Source organism: Capra hircus, chromosome 19 (genome assembly GCF_001704415.2).
Source record: "Capra hircus breed San Clemente chromosome 19, ASM170441v1, whole genome shotgun sequence".
NCBI lineage: Eukaryota > Metazoa > Chordata > Mammalia > Artiodactyla > Bovidae > Capra > Capra hircus.
In genome coordinates, this window is record NC_030826.1 from 49,536,216 (window position 1) to 49,558,752 (window position 22,537).

At 48.1% G+C, this 22,537-nt stretch overlaps 1 protein-coding gene and 2 pseudogenes across 2 annotated transcripts in view; all 3 read left to right on the plus strand.

Moving 5' to 3' along the window:
* The window catches only part of RAB40B (RAB40B, member RAS oncogene family), a 29,643-nt gene extending 14,641 nt beyond the window's left edge, over positions 1 to 15,002 (plus strand). The window contains exons 1-6 of one of the 2 annotated variants that reach the window (XM_018065393.1): positions 9,037 to 9,560; positions 9,747 to 9,807; positions 11,420 to 11,480; positions 12,094 to 12,171; positions 12,852 to 13,074; positions 13,972 to 15,002. In XM_018065393.1, coding sequence (XP_017920882.1) covers positions 9,422 to 9,560; positions 9,747 to 9,807; positions 11,420 to 11,480; positions 12,094 to 12,171; positions 12,852 to 13,074; positions 13,972 to 14,243 — 834 coding nt within the window. In that variant the 5' untranslated portion in view covers positions 9,037 to 9,421 and the 3' untranslated portion in view covers positions 14,244 to 15,002. Of the gene's footprint in view, positions 1 to 9,036; positions 9,561 to 9,746; positions 9,808 to 11,419; positions 11,481 to 12,093; positions 12,172 to 12,851; positions 13,075 to 13,971 lie in introns of those variants that run through there. The other variant, XM_018065392.1, reaches the window with a different exon arrangement.
* On the plus strand, positions 56 to 2,716 carry LOC102184656 (annotated as a pseudogene).
* On the plus strand, positions 20,262 to 20,946 carry LOC102174974 (annotated as a pseudogene).

Sequence of the window (22,537 nt, forward strand, 5' to 3'; positions counted from 1 at the left end):
CCACACCAAGCCCTAGAGAATGATGTGACCCCTGAAACCATGGGCGTCCACAACTCATGAAAACAAGAAGCAAATACAGTTTTAAAAACTCATTTTAGGTTTTGCCTCCGGTTTGTCTTCGTGATCGCAGCTGCCGCTGTCCCTGGCTACTCGGACTTGACGAGAGACAGCCAGACCTCCTCCCTGTAGCCTTAACTCCTCTCCATTATGACTTTTCTTTCATCGAGAAACATCACTTGCTGGGGGCTTAGGTTGGATCTCTTGTCAGTGAACTGAGATCTTGCATGCCTCGAAGCTCGGCCAAAAAAAAAAAAAAAAGACAAAGTTGACACTGAGCGAATACTACACCTGAGAAGTTTATTGGTAGGAAACAGAGGTCTTAATTGCAGCATGTGGGATCTAGTTTCCTGACCAGGGATCAAACCCGGGACCCCTGCATTGAGAGTATGAAGTCTTAGCCACTGGAGCACCAGGGAAGCCTCTGATTTACTGTATTCTTTTTGCAAAGATGGAATTTGCTTGTTATTTGAAGTGAGATCCTGAGCATCCAATTTTCAGAAGTTAAACTTCAGAAGTAAAGCTACTAAAATGATAAGGGCAGTTATAACTTGGTGGGCTGTCTTCTCCCTCTCAATTATCTTCCCACACTACTGAGGTAAAGCCCTCAGGATTAATCAAGGCAGTCAGGTCAGGTCAGGGTAAGATCATCACTTTTCATCCAAAAAAGTAAGCTCAGTGGCAGTGTGTTGTGCTTATGTTCATCCATTTATTTTGATGGAACTTTTGTACGTGAAGAGAACTATTGGTGCTACTGTATTTGCTGTTTCCTTCAGCCTTTGCCTTGGAAGGACATTTTATCCACAGTCACAGTAATGGCAGCTGAAGTGCAAATGGTACTTTATGAAGATGCTTCCGTGCAAGTGCAATATATTGATGGTTCCAGACTGCGGCTTTCTCCCTGTGGCTCTGAATTTTATTTGAAAAGGCACCTCCTGTTTCAGCACATCCTTTACAACAGCCAGAATGAATTCGCCAAAGGACACACTTTGTTATTAGCGCTTACCGAGAGCAGTTACAACGAGCCCTCAATTTTCGTAATTCTTTTGCTACCTGTCCTTTTTTATCTGAAAGCATCATACCTTCTGAAATGAAAACGCATATCTTGATTGATGTCTCAGAAGTGAGATGGCCCGGTCTTGACACTGATGATGGCATGACGTGTATGCAGAGCGGCACTGTGAGGATATCATCTTTAGATGGTCACGCATACCTTTGCCTGCCCAAATCTCAGCATGAATTTACAGTACATTTTTTGTGTAAAGTAAGCCAGCAGCCAGACTCATCTATAGAAGTGTCTGAAAAAAAAAAAATAAAGGCAAAAAGGACAAACAAGTTGAAAAAACTGGAAAAATCTGTACACATGGAAGTTTATCAGGACAGAGACTGAAGAATAAAGAAAATGAACTTTATCATCAGATCATGAAATCCAAAGAACATTCAGAGAAGAGTTGTGTGAATGGAGCCAAACGGAGGGAGGTGCTGTCTTCACCTCGTACGAAGGACACATGTGTATACACATGGGTAAAGCAGTGCTGGTCTGTGGCCTCCTGTCCAGAGGAATGGAAATACCCTTTAGCAGTATGTCTGGAATTGATGCAGCTATCACCCAGAAGAGAATGTTAACTTCTGATGTTTCTGAGGAATGAGGAAAAGAAGTTTCTGTTCTTCCTAGGGCCCCGTTACTGAGCTGTCCTGCCCCACACTTGCACAGGTGGAACTTTTCTGATTCATTTTCACAGAAACAGTTTGGTGCAGAAGAATATTCCTACCATGAACTAGTCAAAGTGGTTTGGTACAAGGCTGTTACCTATAGACTAACCCATAAACATATGAACTCAATAGAGATTTATCCTGGAGATGGATCTGTTTTCAAATCAGAAGGAGCTTATTTGGGGAACTATTTTACATATTATTCCATTCGAGAAGAATCAGAAGAGAGAGAAGAGAAAACTTACTCAGTAAATAACCTTCCTCCGGATAGGCCAGGAAGTCCATTTTCTGTGTGTTCTCTAATTAAACAGGCAACCAGAATTCTTCAGCATTGTGCCAAGATGAGGCTTTCTTTAAGCCCTAACTATCATATATGCTGCCCTGGGATAAATGACAGCAGTGCACTGCCTTTGCTTTTGAGAGAACCGTCCGTGCCCTGCGTGGGAAGATTTCTTGCATACTCAGATGACAAAGTACATGCTATCTTTTTAGATGGCATTACTTTAACCCTGAATTGGAATTTTGGCTCTTTTATCGAAAAGAGACAGGTAAATCAAGGTCTCACCTTAGGTTGGTGTAAGTTAACTTTTCCTGATGGACAAAATCAGTTAATTCAAACTCAACATCCCAGACCATATGAAAGATATGTGACAACAGTAATATCATGGTGCAGAAGGCTGACCCAGATTAGTCAGCAAGAAATACCCATACATCCTTCCTCTTCTGTTCCTGAAGAAAGCTGGTCTGTGGCTTCTGAACTTGAAAAGATACAGAAGTTTAATTGTATCCTTTAAATATAATGTAATGTCCTGCACAATTTCTCTCTTTCCCTTGTAGGCTTAAGCTAGCCTATGGAGACTTTCACACTTACATAATTATGTTCTAATGTTATAACTGAGAACTGCCTCTGACTTTCTTTTGTAAAATCTGTATGATTTTTATTTACTATTATTATTTTTTTTAAATTTCAGCTTCATTGAGGTATAATTGAAAAAACTGTAAGGTATTTAAATAATACCTCACAATGACCTGACCCACATACGCATTGTGAAAGGATTACCCTATCTTGTTAATTAACCCAAGCATCACTTTACATATCTTCCACCTCTCTTTTTCTTGGGGACAACAGGGATGAGAACATCTGATTTCCACCCTCTCAGCAAACTTCAGTCATACAGCACAATATTATCAACTACAGTCATCATGTTATACATTAGATCCTCAGACTTTATTCGTCTTATAGTTGAAAGTTTATATGCTTTTAATAACTTCTCCCTCTTTCCCTACCACCCAGCCCCTGGCAACTACTATTCTGCATTCTGTGTCTATGAGTTTGACTTTTTAATAAAATTCTATATATGATCGAGAAAAAAAAACCTCATTTTAATAGTACGCTTAAGAAGACCATCAGGAACAAATGCTTTCACATTTATGAAAACCTTTTTTTTTTATTGTGGACCTAAAATATCAGTACGCTAGGAGACTTTCTAAATCAAAGGAGCCAGCCCAGCTCATGCAGTAGATTAACTTCCTTTAGGATAAAAGTGAAACAGCCCTCTAGCCTGTGAGTAGCAAGCATCCTCTCTCATTGTCTGGAAACAAATGTATCAAAGCCCACGTTATCTCCAGATGCAAAAATAGATGCCCAAGTGTACTTGTGTGCTGCTTCAGGCAGACAGTGCAAAACCTTTAAGCATTCCAAGGGAAAAACTAAATATTTGTGTGTATGTATGTGTGTGTGTGCGCAAAAAAAGCATTAGCCCCTCAGTCATGTCCACCAGGATTGTGATCTCTGTCCATGGGATTCTCCAGGCAAGAATACTGCAGTGGGTAGCCATTCCCTTCTCCAGGGAATCTTCCTGACCCAGGAATCGAACCCAGGTCTCTCGCATTGTGGGCAGATTCTTTACCATCTGAGCAACTTCAAAGTTAACTTTTATGTGTGATGGTGGTGGTTTAGTTGCTAAGTCATGTCTAACTCTTGTGACCCCCATGGACTGTAGCCTACCAGACTCCTCTGTCCATGGGATTCCTCAGTCAAGAATACTGGAGTGGGTTGCCATTTCCTCCTCCAGGGGATCTTCTCCACCAGGGATCAAACCCATGTCTCCTGTATTGAAAGTGGAGTCTTTACCACTGAACCATAAATATATATTTCTATATTCTCTCTATATAAATATGTATCAGTTCATGCTCAGTTATGTACAACTCTTTTTGACCCAATGGACTGCAGCACACCAGGCCTTCCTGTCCATCACCAACTCCCGGAGTTTACTCAAACTCATATTCATTGAGCCCCCATCCAATCATCACATCCTTTGTTGTCCCCTTCTCCTCCTGCCTTCTATCTTTCCCAACATCAGGGTCTTTTCACATGAGTCAGTTCTTTGCATCAGGTGGCCAAAGTATTGGAGTTTCAGCTTCAACATCAGTTCTTCCAATAAACACTCAGGACTGATCTCCTTTAGGATGGACTGGTTGGATCTCCTTGCAGTCCAAGGGACTCTCAAGAGTCTTCTCCAACACCACAGTTCAAAAGCATCAATTCTTCAGCACTCAGCTTTCTTTATGGTCCAACTCTCACATTCATACATGACTAGTGGAAAAACCATAGCCTTGACTAGACAGACATTTGTTGGCAAAGTAATGAATGTCTCTGCTTTTTAATATGCTGTCTAGGTTGGTCACAACTTTTCTTCAAAGGAGTAAGCATCTTTTAACTTCATGGCTGCAGTCACCATCTGCAGTGATTTTGGAGCCCCCCAAAATAAAGTCTCTCAATGTTTCCACTATTTCCCCATTTACTTGCTATGAAGTGATGGGACCGGATGCCATGATCTTCGTTTTCTGAATGTTGAGCTTTAAGCCAACTTTTTCACTCTCCTTTTTCACTTTCATCAAGAGGCTCTTTAGTTCTTCCTCCCTTTCTGCCATAAAGGTGGTATCATCTGCATATCTGAGGTTACTGATGTTTCTCCTGGCAATCTTGATTCCAGCTTGTGCTTCCACCAGCCCAGCGTTTCTCACGATGTACTCTGCATATAAGTTAAATAAGCAGGGTGACAGTGTACAGCCTTGACTTACTCCTTTCCCTATTTGGAACCAGTCTGTTGTTCCATGTCCAGTTCTAACTGTTGTTTCCTGACCCGCATACAGGTTTCTCAAGAGGCAGGTCAGGTGGTCTGGTATTCCCATCTCTTTCAGAATTTTCCACAGTTAATTGTGATCCACACAGTCAAAGGCTTTGGCATAGTCAATAAAGCAGAAATAGATGTTTTTCTGGAACTCCCCTCCTTTTTCGATGATCCAGTGGATGTTGGAAATTTGATCTCTGGTTCTTTTGCCTTTTCTAAAACCAGCTTGAACATCTGGAATTTCACAGTTCACGTATTATTAAAGCCTGGTTTGGAGAACTTTGAGCATTACTTTACCACCATGTGAGATGAGTGCAACTGTGTGGTAGTTTGAACATTCTTTGGCATTGCCTTTCTTTGGGATTGGAATGAAAACTGACCTTTTCAAAACTGTGGCCACTGCTGAGTTTTCCAAATTTGCTGGCATATTGAGTGTAGCACTTTCACAGCATCATCTTTTAGGATTTGAAATAGCTCAACTGGAGTTCCATCACCTCCACTAGCTTTGTTCATAGTGATGGTTCCTTAGGCCCATGTGACTTCACACTCCAGGATGTCTGGCTCTAGGTGAGTGATCACACCATTATGATTATCTGGGTCGTGAAGATCTTTTTTGTACCGTTCTTCTGTGTATTCTTGCCACCTCTTCTTAATATCTTCAGCTTCTGTTAGGTCCATACCATTTCTGTCCTTTATTGTGCCCATCTTTGCATGAAATGCTCCCTTGGTATCTCTAATTTATGTGTAGCTTATATAAAAATATATAAGGTAATTATATTTATTCTGTGTATATATTATATGCAGTCATACCTGTTTATCATGCATATGTTCACTCTATTTAGTAAATGTGTATATATTCTATTTATTTATTGTGTATGTGTGTGGGTGTCTTATGCTCCACATGCCCCATTGCTGACTATTGCAAAAGGAAGGACATAAGCATTTGAAGGGATTTAAAGGACTGTACAGAGGTCCTTGGTAGTCGCTACAAGATGTAATTTCAGGACTTCCCTGGTGGCCCAGTGTTTAAGAATTCTCCCACCAATGCAGGGAACTCAGGTTTGATCCCTAGTCTGGGAAGAGTCCACATGCTGCTGGGCCGCTAAGCCTACACACCACAAATACTGAGACTTCGAACTCTAGAGCCTGTGCTCTGGAACAAGAGAAGCCACCACAATAAGCCCACTTGCCACAGCTAGAGAAAGCCCAAGTGTAGCAGTGAAGAGTCGGTGCAGCCAAAAATAAATAAAATTAAATACATAAACATTTATTTTAAAAAGATGCAATTGCCCAGATCCAAAACTACTGACCTAAACACTCTCTGGAATCTGTGCTCTGTCCTAAACACTTGGATGACGTGTCCTCAGAATGTGAAGCTGAATAGTCTGCCATCCCCACCAGACACGTGGCATTGCCCTTAACCTGCTTTAAGACAGGAGACTTATGAATAAGACTTCTTTTGTTGTTGTTGTATCGGGTCTTCATTGCGGCAGGCGGGATCTTCATTGTGTGCTTGGGCTCAGGAGTTTCTGCACATGGGTTTAGTTGCTCGGCAACATGTGGGATCTATCCCGACCAGGAGTAGAACTCGCATCCTCTCTGTTGCAATCTGGATTCTTAAGCACTATACGTCCAGGGAAGTTCCCCCCTTGGGGCTTCTGCATACAGATTAAAACAGGTACAATAGTTTAAGATGAGTTTTTTGAAATTTTGACAATTAGGAACCTTTCCAATTCAAATGATCCAAGAAACTAGCCCCACAAATATTTTCTGCGGCTAATCCAATTTTAAGGCTTCCCAGGTAGCACTAGTGGTAAAGAACCTGCCTGACAATGCAGGAGACATAGAGATGCAGGTTCGATCCCTGGGTCGGGAAGATCCCCTAGAGGAGAGCATGGCAACCCACTCCAGTATTCTTGCCTGGAGAATCCCATGGACAGAGGAGCCTGGCAGGCTTCAGTCTATAGGGTTGCAGAGTCAGACACGACTGAAGCGACTTAGTATGCATGCACGCAATCCAACTTTAGAAAAAAGAAAAGCTTTTTATCACTCTAGTTTCCAGGAGACCCTGTAGGCAGGGGTCCTGCAGACTGACTGACATAGTACGAAATTATCCTCTGCTAGCTTCCTCTGAGTGTTCACACAAAAATCAGCTTTGGAATGCCAAAAAAAGAATCCCAACTTGGTCATCTCAGGGCAGGATTTCCTTTAATTCCCAATTAAGTAAGCACTTGCAAGCATCCGTTCTATGTAAACGCAGCTTGTGTCCCCATAGGTGGCTCTCCATCCATGAGCTGTTTGGCCTCTGAAGCACGGTTTCCCATTATCGATTTGGTTGCTTAATTCAGAGATGAGATATGATCTGAACAACTTTCTGAGGACAGCGTGGTTGATGAGCTTTGTGCTGCTTCTGAGTCTAGCTCTCCAAGGAGTTACTCCCAGGATCAGCTCGACTTTTTTACTTATCTCAGTTTCACCCTCTGACAGTCTAAAACCACCATGGGTGGTGCTTGGAGTACTCGGTGATCAGCTTTTATCACGTGTGTCCCCAGAAGAACAGCGTTTACTTAATCCTTGTAATGGGATCTGGGATCTGCTGTAGCACTGCTCGGAGAAGGCAATGGCACCCCACTCCAGTACTCTTGCCTGGAGAATCCCATGGGTGGAGGAGCCTGGTGGGCTGCAGTCCATGGGGTCGCAAAGAGTCGGACACGACTGAGTGACTTCACTTTCACGCATTGGAGAAGGAAATGGCAACCCACTCCAGTATTCTTGCCTGGAGAATCCCAGGGACAGGGGAGCCTGGTGGGCTGCCGTCTATGGGGTCGCACAGAGTTGGACACAACTGAAGCGACTTAGCAGCAGCAGCAGCAGCAGTAGCACTGCTACACGTCTGGAGGATCGATCCTCAGACATCTCCGTTAGGTTCTCAGTCACCTAAGGACACCTTGTGGCGGCCTGATGTCCCTTGTTCTTGGGGCTGAGCAAGCTGTCTTGTGTCACTGGCAAACTGTTTGGTCAGACCATGTATCGACTTGTTTTTTTTTTTTTTTTTTTCTTTTTTCTTCTTAATTGGAGCCAAATTTAACAAAACTCCAGCTGTCTATGTTTCTTTGGGCTTCCTGCCCAGACCTCCCTAGGACTCTACCAAGGAAATTCACTAGTGCCCCTTAAGACTCCAAGTCAAGTACAGAAGACCTTAAATAAAAGTTGTAGGATCATCACTTAAACAGTGAGATCTGGATATTAGGAGAGCTCACCAGAACACCCGAGGAGTACCGAGAAGCTGGCGGGGCTCAAAAGGCTGATACCAAGTGCCCATTCAGGGTAGACCCCTGGTGTCCTCTGGTGGGTGTCTCTGATATCCTGTCACTACACCATGACTGTCACTGAAAATTAGACTAATTAATCAATTAGTCTAAGAAAGAAAATGAAGGGTTTCCCTGGTGGCTCAGATGGTACAGAATCTGCCTGCAATGCAGGAGGCCCAGGTTCAACCCCTGGGTTGGGAAAATCCCCTGGGGTAGGAGATGACAACCCACTCCATTATTCTTGCCTGGAGAATTCCATGAACAGAGAAGCCTGGTGGGCCCTAGTCCATGGGGTTGCAAAGAGTCGGACATGACTAAGAGACTAACGTTTTTCAAGAAAGTAATGGAAAATTTTATTTGCACCAACCTGTGAATCATAACCTGGGAGACTGTCTTTCGGAAAGCTCTGAGGACTGCTCTGCCTGTCACAGGTCAAAGCGTCACAGTTATAAACGTTTTTGAGACAAAGGGATATACATCAAAAGGCATGTTGAAGGTTGATACAGTCTAGGTCTGCTCAGCCAAAGCAAATCTGGGTCATCAGGATCCCTCACAACATTACGCAAGAAGGTTATCCCCTGGGGAGTTATCAAGTGCTGACCAGGCCATCCTGATGGTTTACAAAATTAAGAGGGAATGTTCTCTCCTATGGGCTTCCCCGGCGGCTCAGCAGTAAAGAATCTGCCTGCAATGCAGGAGATGCAGGTTGGGTCCCTCGGTCGGGACGATCCCCTGGAGGAGGGCATGGCAACCCACTCCAGTACTCTGGCCTGGAGAATCCCATGGACAGAGGAGCCTGGTGGGCTACACTCCATGAGGTCACAAGGAGTCGGACACAACTGAAGTGACTTAGCAGGCACGCATGTTGTCTCCTATGGAGGTGTGGTCAATGCAGATATCCAATACATAAAGCGGAGGAGGGAGGCAGTCCATATGGGCAGAAAAACTATTTGTCTGTTTTTCTTGTCTTGCCATAGAACAGGAACTTTATTTCATCACCCTAGTGCACGTAGGTACATGTTTCATCTTTGTATAGTTGAGAAAATACTTCATAACTAATTTCATTTTCTATACACTTTTACCTTACATTCACAGTGCAATAACTTGGAGGAAAGGAGCACCATGTTCTAGCCCTGGGTCCAGCAGAGACAAGGGTGTGTGGCTGGGCTGCCCACAGTCTCTCAGCAAACCTGGGGCCAGCAGGCCATGTGTAGAGCCCGCTGCAGAATGGTTCTGGGGGCTCCTGCTGCCCACCGCTCAGGTAGTGGCAGGGGCCTGGGCACTGAGCTGGAGGCAATGGTGGTAAGGGAGGAGCGGAGGTTGGAGACCCTGCTTCAAATAGAAGGTAGGTGAGGCTGGTGGGCCAGGGTCCAAGTAGGGCCCAGTTCAGCTGCCCCATGAGCGCTGGATCCCACCAGTGGGAAGTCCTCTCTCCCCCAGCATGAGATTATCCCTCTGATCTGCACCTTTTACCTGAACAAGACTTCGTGGAAGTGCTTGGCACTTAAGCTGCCTCGACCCTCTTTCACAGGCATCGACTACAAGACCACCACCATCCTGCTGGACGGCCGGCGGGTGAAGCTGCAGCTCTGGTGAGTCAGGGGTCCCTCCTGACCCCCGAAGATGGGATGGGGGAGCTGTCCTGGCCCTTGGGGACTCTGGTAGAACCTGAGGGAAGATCCACTGTTGCAGCCCCAGCCTGACCCAACAGCTCCCATGGGAGCTGACATCTGCATGGGCCTCGGAGTCAGTCCAGAGCACGTGGACTCTTCTTCTGCCTCGCTCATGCTGAGGGGCCACACGCAGTGACCAAGCTCAACAGGGCGGAGGGTGGACAGGGGTGGGGGTGTAAGAGGCCAGGGTGTCACCCAGCTCTGGGTTGGGTCTCTTTCTTGGTCCCCACTTCAGGCAGCCTTGGTTCTGATGCTCTGGTGTGATACCCCTGGCCCTCCAGTTCTAGGGGTGGGTGACTAGGGCTTTCCTGCTGTGACTAATCCCTGGGTTGCCCCCACGCCGTGTGGCTCTCCTGACCACCATCACTAGCTCCTGTGTTATCCCCTCTCCTGGGCCACCTGCATGGTTCCATTCTCCCGCCTGACCATGCCAGGCCTCTCAAGGCCACAAGTGTCTCCAGAGGGCCCAGAGCCCCTTCTCCCACCCCCACCCGCCCTTAACCAGGAGCAGTAAGCCCCCAAGGCGGGCCCGGGAAGCCTCTCTCCATGATGTCTGCTCGATGTCCCTGTCCCTGCTGACTCTCAAATCTCTTTTCCCTTCCTTCCTCCCCAGAGACCTCCTGAGGGCTCCCCTCTCAATCCAAACTTGTCCTGGACTCAGAAGGCTGTTGTAACAGCTGCTCCTGTTTCCTTGGCATCTGAAATGGAGCCCCTGTGCCTGGTTGGGGTGGTCAGTCCATCTCAGTAAATGCCCTGAGACAGGGTGGAGTCTGTCCCAAAGTGCTATTCTTCTTTATCCTGATGAACGCATCCCAGGATCACTTCCTCATTTTGAGGAACATAGGGATGTATCCACAGGGCTGGCTTCATGTGATCTTTTCTTACCAGATCTTAGTTCTCTGAGCAGGGATTGATCCTGTGCCCTTGGCAGTGAAAGCGAAGAGTGCTAAGCACTGGATGTCAGGGAATTCCCATGATGTTTTTGACCTAATTGGAAGTGGAGTGACCCCACCAAATCCTTTGGCCTATTTCTCCCTCAGTTTAGACTCATTCCAAAGATAGCTTTATCTCCAAATTAAACAACTTGTAAAAAACCTAAATTAGATTTATTGAAATGTCAGAATTATTATGTGGAAACCCGTCACCCTGGAGAAGGGAAATGGCAACCCATTCCAGTCTTCTTGCCTGGGAAATCCCACGGACAGCAGAGCCTGGCGGGCTATATATAGTCCATGGGGTCGCAAAGAGTCGGAAACGACTGAGTGGCTAACACATTACACTTCAACCCATTATTACTTTCTCTAGTTGACTTTTCAAATAATTAGAAAAGAGAAAGCGCCCAGAAGGACATCTCAAGGTCTGGATCTCTCCAGGGAAAATGTGCCCAACGTTTTGTTGGGGGCTTGGACTTTCCTTTGGGATGGCCACTGACTGACAATTATAAAATATACTTGCTCTGGCTCCCAAGTTCAAAAACTTTATTGTCAGGAAGTAGTGATTTCTTCTTACAGGCCTCCAACATCTTTTCCAGGGACACGTCGGGTCAGGGAAGATTTTGTACCATATTCCGCTCTTACTCTCGGGGCGCACAGGTAACATCCCCTGAACTGGGAGGTCAAACTGACTTTAATAATGACTTTTGGAATGCTCGTTAACGGATACTTGGAGGACAAAGCAATTAGCTCACATATAAGCTGATGCCAGAGTCTAAAGTTGTGCTGTGGACTGTTTGGTGACTCCCAAGCCTTCAGCATCAGGGGGTGTGGTTGCATGTGTTGTATTTGTACACATGTGTGCATGAGTGGTGTGCATTCATGTGCATTTATGCATGTACACAGATAAATATGCAGGCATGTGGGTTGTGTGTGCACCACACTCACATGTGTGTGTCTGCACGTGTGTGGGAACTCTCTGTCCAGGTGGGCGGGCTCTGCAGTCCCCCCACATTCCATGTCCCTAGACCAGCTCATGAATGTGGGGAACTGAGTTCTACTACCCAACTCACCTTCACATTTGAGGGTTTCTCCATGAGCTTATGAAATTATCATTGGAAATGATCATACAGCTGCTACATTTGGCACATAAATTTTAAAAAATGTGTTTTGCATTAAAATAAGTAGAATGACTGTTTAGCTCGTTGTGAGTGTGTGCCTGAGTGGCCTGCGTGCTGGCCAGTCTCTCCACAAGTGACTGTTGCCTCCCCAGGGTGTGATCCTGGTATATGACATCGCAAACCGCTGGTCCTTTGATGGCATCGACCGGTGGATTAAGGAGATCAATGAGGTACAACAGGGGCAGGGCTCCCTCCCTGTGGGCCCATGGAGGGGTGGGCAGGGGAGCCAGGGCACAAGGCTCCAGCCACAGCGGGGAGGACATGTCACCTCTTAGCACAGGAGGAGGCCCTGCACACAGTCAGGTGGGTTGACCAGTGCTAACTAGGCTGCTATCTGCGGGCACCCTGACCGGCCCAGCTCCCAACGGGGACGTCTAGTGGTCAGTCCCACCCACCGTTGTGAGTGTCCTGGGGTGGCCGTAACAGCTCACCACAGACTGTGTGGCTGAACACAAAGGAAACTCATTCTCTGCGTTCTGGGGTCAGAGTCCAAAATCAAGGTGTTGGCTCCCTCTGTTTGAGAGGAGGGTCCTTCCTGCCTCCTCCAGCTTCTGGTGTTGCTGACAGTCCCTGGCCTTTGATCTCTGGACACCTCATTCCATCTCTGTTCTGCCGTCATGTGCCTTCTTCCCTGTGCGTCCTGTGTCCTCTCCCCTTCTTATAAGGACACAGTAACAGGATGTCGGGTCCACTCCAAGATCTTATCTTAACTAATTCCATCTGCAAAGCCCCTATTTTCAAAAAAGGACATATTCTGAAGTTCTACCTGGATATCACCCCAGGGCACCTGTCATTACAACAACAAAGCTTGTGCCTGACCCACTTTCCTTGCCTCTTTGTCACCCTTTAGCATGCCCCAGGGGTCCCTAAGATCCTGGTGGGGAACCGCCTGCACCTGGCCTTCAAGCGGCAGGTCCCCACGGAGCAGGCCCAGGCCTATGCAGAGCGCCTGGGTGTGACGTTCTTCGAGGTCAGCCCACTGTGCAATTTCAACATCACTGAGTCCTTTATGGAGCTGGCCAGGATCGTGCTGCTGCGGCATGGGATGGACCGGCTCTGGAGGCCGAGCAAGGGTAGGTGCTCCTCCAGGCTGCCTGGCAGCCCCTCCAGCGGTCAGCCTCCCAGGACCTGTCCCCAGGTCGCTGTCTCCATTCTCATAAATCAGAGCTTCTGCCCTTTGGCACTACAGCCAGCTGGGATGGCGTGTCCTCTGGTGGGGGCATCCCCTATGCTGTGGGTGAGCTGCACCCTTGGTCTCCCTGCCCCCATTTGTGAAAACCACAAATGTCTCCAGATTTTGCCAAATGCCCTAGGGAGTCAAAATCGCCCCCAGTTGAGAAGCACTGTTCTGAAAGTTGTTAGGACCTTGATTCTAAAAGGAACCAAAGCCTTGGGTTGTGTTTCTTCTGTCTGATGCTCCAGGGGTTGAGGAGTGCCCTGACTGCACCAAGGGTGAGATGCAGTCTCTGCTCCCAGCAGGCCCCTGGGGAGTCCTGCTCTGTCTGAGCAGGGGCTCTGACTCAAAACGAACAATGTAGCTGAAATATAAGTGACAGCATTTGCTTTTCTGGTGTGTTCTCTAGTATGTCTTTATAAAGCTGATAACATATTATTCTGGGTCAGCTACTCAGTTGGGAAGCATGTTTCCTGAAGCCCTTGGCCTCAAGCCCCAAAAGCTGGTTGCATGAATCCTGAGGAGACATGATTGGCCATTGCAGGGCAGGACTCATCTCTCAGATCCAGTGGGAGGGACGGTTGTGGTCTCAAGTTTGGAGGCAAACTGGGTTTAAGGAGACGAAAGCAGGACCACCTATTTCTAATTGCCGCCTGTAGACACAGGGTGGGAGACTGGGCCTTGACGTCTTGCCCCAGAGTCCCAGAGAGGAGGGTGGACAGGCATCCTGCTGCCCCGGTGCTGGCCCCACGCCCAGGACACCGCAAGTGATCCGGGTTTCCTTTTCTCTCCCAAGTCCTGAGCTTGCAGGACCTGTGCTGCCGGGCAGTGGTGTCTTGCACGCCTGCACACCTGCTGGACAGGCTGCCGCTGCCCACGGCCCTCAGGAGCCACCTCAAGTCCTTCTCGATGGCCACCGGCCTGAGCGCCAGGATGGCGCACGGCCGGCCCTGCTCCCTCGCCACCAGCTCCGGCCACAAGAGGACCAGCCTCCGAAAAGCCAAGGGCACCCACCTCCCCCAGAGCCCCCCCAGACGCTGCTCCAGGAACAACTGCAAAGTCTCTTGAGGAGGGTGCAAGGCAGAGGAGGGGCACAGACGGGAGGGGGAGGCCGCTCTGGACCTAGACGCCTGCCAGTGTCGTGGTGACCACGTGGCCCCGAGCAATGAAACCGAGGCTGGTACCCTGCTTACCAGCTACTTCTGCATGGATGGGCATGGGGCTCTTATTTCAGACATGTGTTTATAAAGGGAAGAACTCTTGATAACATGGAAATTTGAATGTAACCTATCATGATTGCAGTGCAACTTTTTTCTTAAAATAACTACTTTTTATAAGAATGGTGATATGTTTGTGATGAGTATAAATTCTAGGGACTACAAAAAGTGGAAATGGAGAGAGAAATTAAGAGTTTTTGATGCTATGAGGGGTCTTTTTATAAACCTCCTTTTTAAAGTTGAAGCACTAATTTATAAAACGCCATAGATGTTAGAGATTATGCGCAGCCAATTTGTCCAGCTTGTGTATGAAACAGATTTGATCAAGTTTTTGCTACGTTATTTACTACGTTTTAGGATAAGTGATTTATATGCATATTTTCTGTAAATCTACATTTTTTTGTACAAATGTTTTACAAGTTATGACGCTAAAGGGAAGAAAATGCCAAAGATATTTCTAGTTACAGCAGACACACTGCAGCATGGTTACACCACGTCCAGACTGGCAAGAGAATGTCACTCAGAGCCATTTTCAGCTACGAGTGAAGCAAACACTGTTGTTTAAGAATGGATGTTTCCTGACAATAAAAAGCATACTCGTTTCTTGGTAGACTCGTTGGCTGCTTCTTCCTGGTTTTGTGTACTTCCGTCACCCTTGATCCCATTTGCTTTATTGCCTATTTCAGTTACCACAGTCAGTGCTAGTACCTGGCATTGGCAACAGGGCTGTGTCCCTGACCTGAACCACCGAGTGAAAAGATGCCTTTTCCTGAAAAGAACACAGAGGCAGACAGTGGGGCCTCAAGGGGCAGCTGTCCAGCCTGTGTGTCTGTACAGGAAGAGTGGGAGGTGCTCTGGCCCCAGTGCGTGGGGCATCACTGCCCAGCATGAGTGACGTCAAGATTGGAGCTGACTCTGCCAACATTCCTGGCAGGGCCTCCTTCCTGGTTCTACGGCTTGACTCTCTGTGGCAGATGGAAGATGTAACAATGGATTAAAAAAATAACTCTCAGAGAAGAGGAAACACCCAGTTGTCCTTGGTTTCTGTTAGTAATTTATAGTTTTTGTTTGCTTTTGGGGCTGTGCCACCTGGCATGTGGGATCTCTGTTCCCCAACCAAGGCCTGAACCCACACCCCTAGCAGTGGAAGTATGGAGTCTTAACCACTGAACACCCAGGGAAGTCCCTGATTTATAGGTTTTTAGAAATCAGAGAAAGTGACACCTTCAGAGATGGTGGAGGTGTGGGCTGGAGAGGAGGAATGAGCGTAGCTGCTGCTGGTCATCCAGCCCTCTGGGCATGAAAGGGACAAATGTCCACAGGGGAGCAGGTGAGGGCATAGCAGGTAAGCCTGGAGGGGACGGTCCCTCTGCAAGGGGCTTCGGCCCTGGGAGGACTTGCTGCCGGACTATCACATCCTTCTCTCTGTTGGGCAGCGGATGGAGAAAGGAGAGTGAAGGGCTGACCTGCTGACCATGAAGCCAGACAGCTGAGGTGGGGTGTCACTTCCCCGACTGCGACCAGCAGAAATGAGGAGGAGTCCTTCCTGAACACAAGCCCCTCTCCCCACCCTTGAAGGGTACACGGAAGTACAAGGTACAGGTTCCCAAGGTGGAGGGGAGGAGGCTGGGGAGAGATGCCTGGTTGCAAGGCTAAACCAGGCCCCTTCTGTCCCTTTTCATTGTTTAACTGAAGGACCCCTGGGGTCACCAGAAGCTGCAAGAGGCAGAAGAGAGCCCTGCCCACCCCTGGATTCAGACTCTGGTCTCCAGAACTGTGAGAGGCAGATTTCTATTGTTTTAAGCCCCCCAGTTTGTGGCAATCTGTCATAGCAGCTCCAGGGCTCACACAAGAAAATGAGTTATGCTTCACAGTAGAAAGTGCTATCAAAGTGGCATTCCTGTGAAATAAAAACAAACCCTACTACAGTGATGCTAGTGGTGAAGAGCCTGCCTATGAATGCAGGAGACCTCGGTTTGATCCCCGGGTTGGGAAGATTTCCTGGAGGAGGGCATGGCAACCCACTCCAGTATTCTTGCCCAGAGAATCCCTACAGACAGAGGAGCCTGGTGGGTACAGTCCATAGGATCACAAAGAGTCAGAGATGACTGACGTGACGGCTTCACTTGTGAAGCATGACTCATGCTCTATAGAATGTATTAAGTACAAGTATGTGTGTCTTGGTGGTGAGCACACAGAAATTATAATTGAAATGTAAACTGAACTCTGGAGAAACTGTTCTCAAACTTCACCATTTTCTCCTGTGGCTTCTCCGCTGGCAAAATCCACCCCCCAGTATAAGCAAGAACACCAAATTGTGTCCCAGCTGTTTGTAATTGTCTTTTCAAGCGTTTAGATTCAAAATGTATCATGTACAATTATGTCTTCAATTGCCCTGTGAAAATTACTGCAATGCAGAATAATTTCCTAGACAGAGAGTCTACAGCTTTGATGAGGAATGATCCAGGCAAATATTGAATCTGCAAAAAATGTCAATTACAGGCTTGATAATATTTGTTTTGCCAAAGAGAGGGAGATAGAGATGCTTCCCTTTGCGGGAGAAGCGTGTCATCAAAGTAAATGTGGATTTGAAAAGCAAGCATGAAGCTGCATGTATCGGGGAACTGGAGGGAGGTAGCCGAGCTGTCATGGGGGGCAGGGGATATGGCCTAACACACCAGGAGGGTGGAACCCTGTGTTCACTCCCTGCTCCCAATGTGCTCTCGGACCTCTCTTCCCGTGGGGCCCCAACCTCTACCAGGGGTATCCTCAATATGCTGACCTAGTGGTTGAGGCTGACAAAGCCTCAGAACAGGGTGGTGGTTATTGCAGATGCTCCTGCTGGAAGCAGGCAGATGGGTTGATGGTAGTACTGGGAGCCACCTCTCACATAGGCAGAGGGTGCCCAGTGGGATCCCTGCCCTGGAGGTGGGGGGGGGGTCGGGCTGGCCCTGCCCCTCCTCACCTCTGACCCTCGATCCCCAACCTTTGCTCTCCAACCAGCCTCAACTCAACAGTCGGGGTCTGGCTCCATCTGTTCCAGCTTTGATGGACTATTTAGGCCTGTGCCCTTTTTCTTTGGATCTCTGAAATCTCACATATTGCTCTTCTCAAATAAGGCTGATTTCTGCCCATCAAGTTTTGGCTTTAAATCCTACTGTTCCCTCCCTACTTCAGTCTAGAAATCAAGTGTGGACTATTGCTTCTTTCATTCTGCTTTCCCATGAGAACAGTGGAACCAGCCCAGGCACAGAGGCCTCTGAGTCACTGCGGAGAGGAAGACAGAGACAAGGAAGAGGTTCATAGTCCACTTTGGTCCGAAGGCAGTTGCTCCAGCCTTTACCCTCCCTAGGCAAGGCAGCCCAGAGACGCTCCAGCCTTTACCCTTCCTAGGCAAGGCAGCCCAGAGATGCTGTCACTGCTGTGTCAATCAGAGATCATCAGGAACTCAGCTGACTCATCACAGTGAGAGAGACCGCACAAGGTCGAGAAACAGGGGCATTTCCAGAGGATGTTGGAAAGGATTCAGACTAACTTGTGCTAGAACACTTTGCTGTGTTCAACGCTCTCAGGGAGCAGGGGTGATTCTGGGATCACCGTCTTAGCAACTCTTACCTAGAAGGTGTGAAGACTGAGCCAGGTTAAAGCTGTCTCTGCTAAGAGCAGCAGCAGCTCCGACTCCATGATGGGGTTTGGTCTTTGCAGGCTCAGACACTGCTCCATTCTGGACTGTGTTCATGCAAGGTTTTGCTTTTATGCTGTGTCTCTAAGCCAGAGTGGCCTTGTCCAGGGAGCTGTCATATCCTACGGGGGCCCGCTATGGCCAGACTGTGTGTGTCAGAATCTCCGGTGCTTTCTGTGCCTGATGAGATGACAGGAAGATGACTGTCTCGGCCAGGAGTAGACTTGATACTCAGGTCTGGAAAATGCCTTCTGCCCTGGCAGAAGCTGACTTCCTACTTCTACTGGAGGACAGTGCCTTGTGTAGCTCAAAGCCAGCCAGCTTTGTCTGCTGGTTTCTTGATTCCTTGCCCCCGCCCCAATTTTATCTTTGTTCCTTGGTCCACTTCAGAAATCAGGGGTAAGTATGGTAGCTTTTTGAAGGTTCTCTAGATTGTTTTACTAGTGAAACACTCTATCATATGAAACAACTTTATTTCCAAAGCCCTCTTCTTGTTGTAATAGTTTCCTACTGCTCTTGTATTCTGAGTTTCCTGTGGCTGCTGTAACAAATTTACCAATTGTAGAAATGTATTCTTCCACAGTTCTGGAGGCCACAAGTCCAAAATGGGTACCACTGGGCTTATGTGAAGGTGTGGGCAGGGCTGTGACCTCTCTGAAGGCTCTAGAAGGCTCTTTCCTGCCTCTTCCAGCTTCCACGACCTCAGGTATTTTGCCTTGTGGCTGCATCATTCTGACCTCTGGGTCCATCTTCACATGCCCTTCTTCCTAAGTGTATCAAACCTCTCTCTGCTTTCCTCTTCTAAGGACACATGTCATGGTACTCAGGGCATATCCGGATAACCCAGGGTCATCTCCCCATCTCAGGTCCTTAATTTAATCACCGCTGCCAAGATTCTTTTTCCAAAACAAGGTAATATTTGCAGGTTCCAGGGATGAGGCGGAGAAGGCAATGGCACCCCACTCCAGTACTCTTGCCTGGAGAAACCCATGGACAGAGGAGCCTGGTGGGCTGCAGTCCGTGGGGTCGCTAAGAGTCGAACACAACTGAGCGACTTCACTTTCACTTTTCGCTTTTATGCATTGGAGAAGGAAATGACAACCCACTCCAGTGTTGTTGTCTGGAGAATCCCAAGGACTCGGGAGCCTGGTGGGCTGCCGTCTATGGGGTCACACAGAGTCGGACACGACTGATGCGACTTAGCAGCAGCAGCAGCAGGGATGAGGACCTGATATCTTTGTGGGCCAGTCTTCAGCCTGCTACATGATGTACTGATTCATTGGCTGTGGTGATTTACAATATATATTTATTCTCTCATGGTTCTAGAGGTCAGAAGCCCTTAGTCTTAAGGCACTAAAATCAAGGTGTGGGTAGGGCTGGTTCCTCCTGGACGCTCCAGGAGAACTCAGTTCCAGGCCTCTTCCAGCTTCTAGAAGCTGCCATTGTTCCCTGGCTCACGGCTGTACCGCTCTAATCTCTGCCTCCAGGGTCACCCTGTCTTCCTCTTCCCAAGGGATGGCATGTACAGCCCAATCCTCTCCCCACCTCAAATTCAATAATCCCATCTGCAGAGTTGCTTCAGCCATACAAGGGGACACATTTACAACCTTGGGGGGAGTTTTCCAGCTGACCACACAGGCTCCTCCCCTCTTGCAGATGACAACCCTGCTCCAGGAGAAACCACCACCTCCAGTTCTGATGGTTCAGCAGATAAAGAAACCGGCTGCAATGCAGAAGAGATGGGAGATGCAGATTTGATCCCTGAGTGGAGAAGATCCCCTGAAGGAGGGCGTGGCAACCCTCTCCAGTATTCTTGCCTGAGAAATCCCATGGATGGAGGAGCCTGCGGGCTACAGTCTATGGGGTGGCAGTCAGACTGAGTGAGAGACTGAGCACAACAGCACAGCCAGTTCTGTGCTGTTTTCTTAACTTGTCTGCATCCACGTCCATATGCATCCCTCAACAGCGGGTTCCTGAGTCTGCCTGCTTTGAGCTTTGTGCAGAGGGAACTGCACGTGGGTCTGCTTTGCAACTTGCTTTCTTCGCTCAACATGTTGATAGCTTACAGTGAATGACGTCGGATTTGTGATCCCGGAAGATTTAGCTTTGGGACCAGTGACCAGGCTTGATCACTCAGGAGCTTTTGTATAGCAAGAGTTTTATTAAAGGGACAGAGAAAGCCCCTGGGCACCCCCACCACCACCACTGCCCTTGCCCCGGAGCCAAGCTCAGGAGCTAACCCGAGCCAGCCGCCCGCCCGGAGCTAGCGGGCTTCTTGGAGCGGTGGCGCAGGGAGGGGCCAGACACGCGCACGTGGCCATTGTGGACAGCGACCCCAGACCGGGGAGTGGCGGCCCAGGGCCCCGCAACCACTTTCAGAGCCACCCTGGGGCTGCAGGCGAGGGCCCGGGCGGCGCAGACAACGAGGGCCCAGTGAGACCGCAAGATAAGGTAACGGTCAAGCATGACGGTAAGGAGCTACGGAAGCATCTCAACGTGGAGGAGTGGATTCTGGAGCAGCTCACTCTCCTCTACAACTGCCAGGAAAAGGAGATCCCGGAGCTGGAAATCGATGTGGATGAACTCCTGGACATGGAGAGCGATGATACCCGGGCTGTCAGGGTCAAGGAGCTGCTAGTTGACTGTAACAAACCCACTGAGCCTGCTGGACAAGATCTGGGGCATGCAGAAGCTGAGCACACCCCAGAAGTAAGGGTCGTCGACCTAGCTGAACGGTGGCTCCACAGGACAATCGCTGCCCCCTGACCTTGTAGGAACAGCAATACCAGCGGGCCCTGAGGCCAGGCCTGGTGCCACGAGCAGGGCTCCCTATGCCCCTGGCCCAGGGGCCTCTTCCTTGCCCCCTTAGTTTTCCATTTTGGGGGTTTTTATTATTATTAAACTGATGGGACTTTTTGTGTTTTTATGTTGACTGTAGCGTGGGCCCTTTAATAAAGCTAGGATATGCCTTTGGTGCAAAAAAAAAAAAAAAAGAGAGAAAGCTTCTGACAGAGACATCAGAAGGGGGCCGGAGAGTGCCCCCACCCACATCTTGCTGCTGCTGCTGCTGCTAAAGTCGCTTTAGTCACGTCGTACCCTGTGCAACCCCATAGACAGCAGCCCACCAGGCTCCGCCTCCCTGGGATTCTCAAGGCAAGAACACTGGTGTGGATTGCCATTTCCTTCTCCAACCCACGTCTTATCAAGGCCTTATATACTTTAACCAGACCCACTCCCACAACATACATCTTAAATTAACAAGATTAGAATTAACAATAGAAAGGTCTTACCAGACCCACTCCCACACATACTTCTTAAGATAACAAGATTAGTCAGAAGGTTCTTGTTAAGGAGAAACATGTCCTCGAGCAAGATACTTTGTTACACTGACTGATACAAAGCAGTATAGAAAAAAAAAAATGTTGTCCTTTTCTCCTCCTTGAGAGCCCCGGCCTGGGACCCCTTCCTCCTTCTCAAGGGCTCCAGACCACTTTCTCCTCCTCGGGGACCCCAGACTTATCAACCTGCCTAGGAATTGACTCTCTTGATGTTCATCCACGTGGACATAAGGGGCTCTGGTGTTCGCTTCTTGCCTCTCTGGTGTTGCGTATCTGTCCGTTGATGGGTAGATGGAGTGCAACTCTTTTCCACTGGTGGCTAAATTCCCTGGCCTTGCTCAGTACATTTTATCTTTTAAAAGACACTTTTAATAACCCCACAGTAGACAGACAACTCACTGGATGCCCAGCCCCTAGTGGAGACACACTTGGTCACAGGGACACTGACAGCATTCCAAAAGCATTCTGAGAAGTGTCTCTTCCTGGGGCCTACGCCGTTAAAACGTTAGAAGGTGTTTTTCCTCTTAACAAAGAGAAAGCTGGGTTTTAATACAGAACAGATTAGTGCCTGTTAGGGGGGTTTTGTGTCCTGGGGAGCCCTGTGTCCCTGTAGGAGGTTCTGCATGTCCTGAAGGGGGCTCTGTGCCTTGGGGGTTCTGTGTCAGCTGTGTGTCTGTGGGTAGCTCTGGGTCCTCGGTTGGGGGGCAGTCTGTGTCCCTGTGGCGGGGGTCTCTCTATGGGGAGGTGGAGGGTGGGGGTGGGAGAGTCTAGACACTTGACTCTTTACACTTGACTCTCGAACAACACAAGGGTTAGGGACACCCGCCTTTCACACAGTAAAGAAATCTGCGTCTAATTTATAGTCTTCCCTCTTATCCATGCTATCTACGGTTCTGCAGCTGAGGATCTAACCAACCAGGGTCGTGTACTCTTGAAAAAAACATCTGCGTGTTAACTGGCCCCGCATTGTTCAAGGAACATTTGCGCTTCCATTTCTTCACTTCCACCCATTTTGCTCTTTTCGCGAACATTTTACTAGCACACCTGTTAAAAACTCCACAAAGCATTGTTATTTATACTGAGATACTTATCCTTTTATCAATTAAAAATAAGAAAATCTCCTTC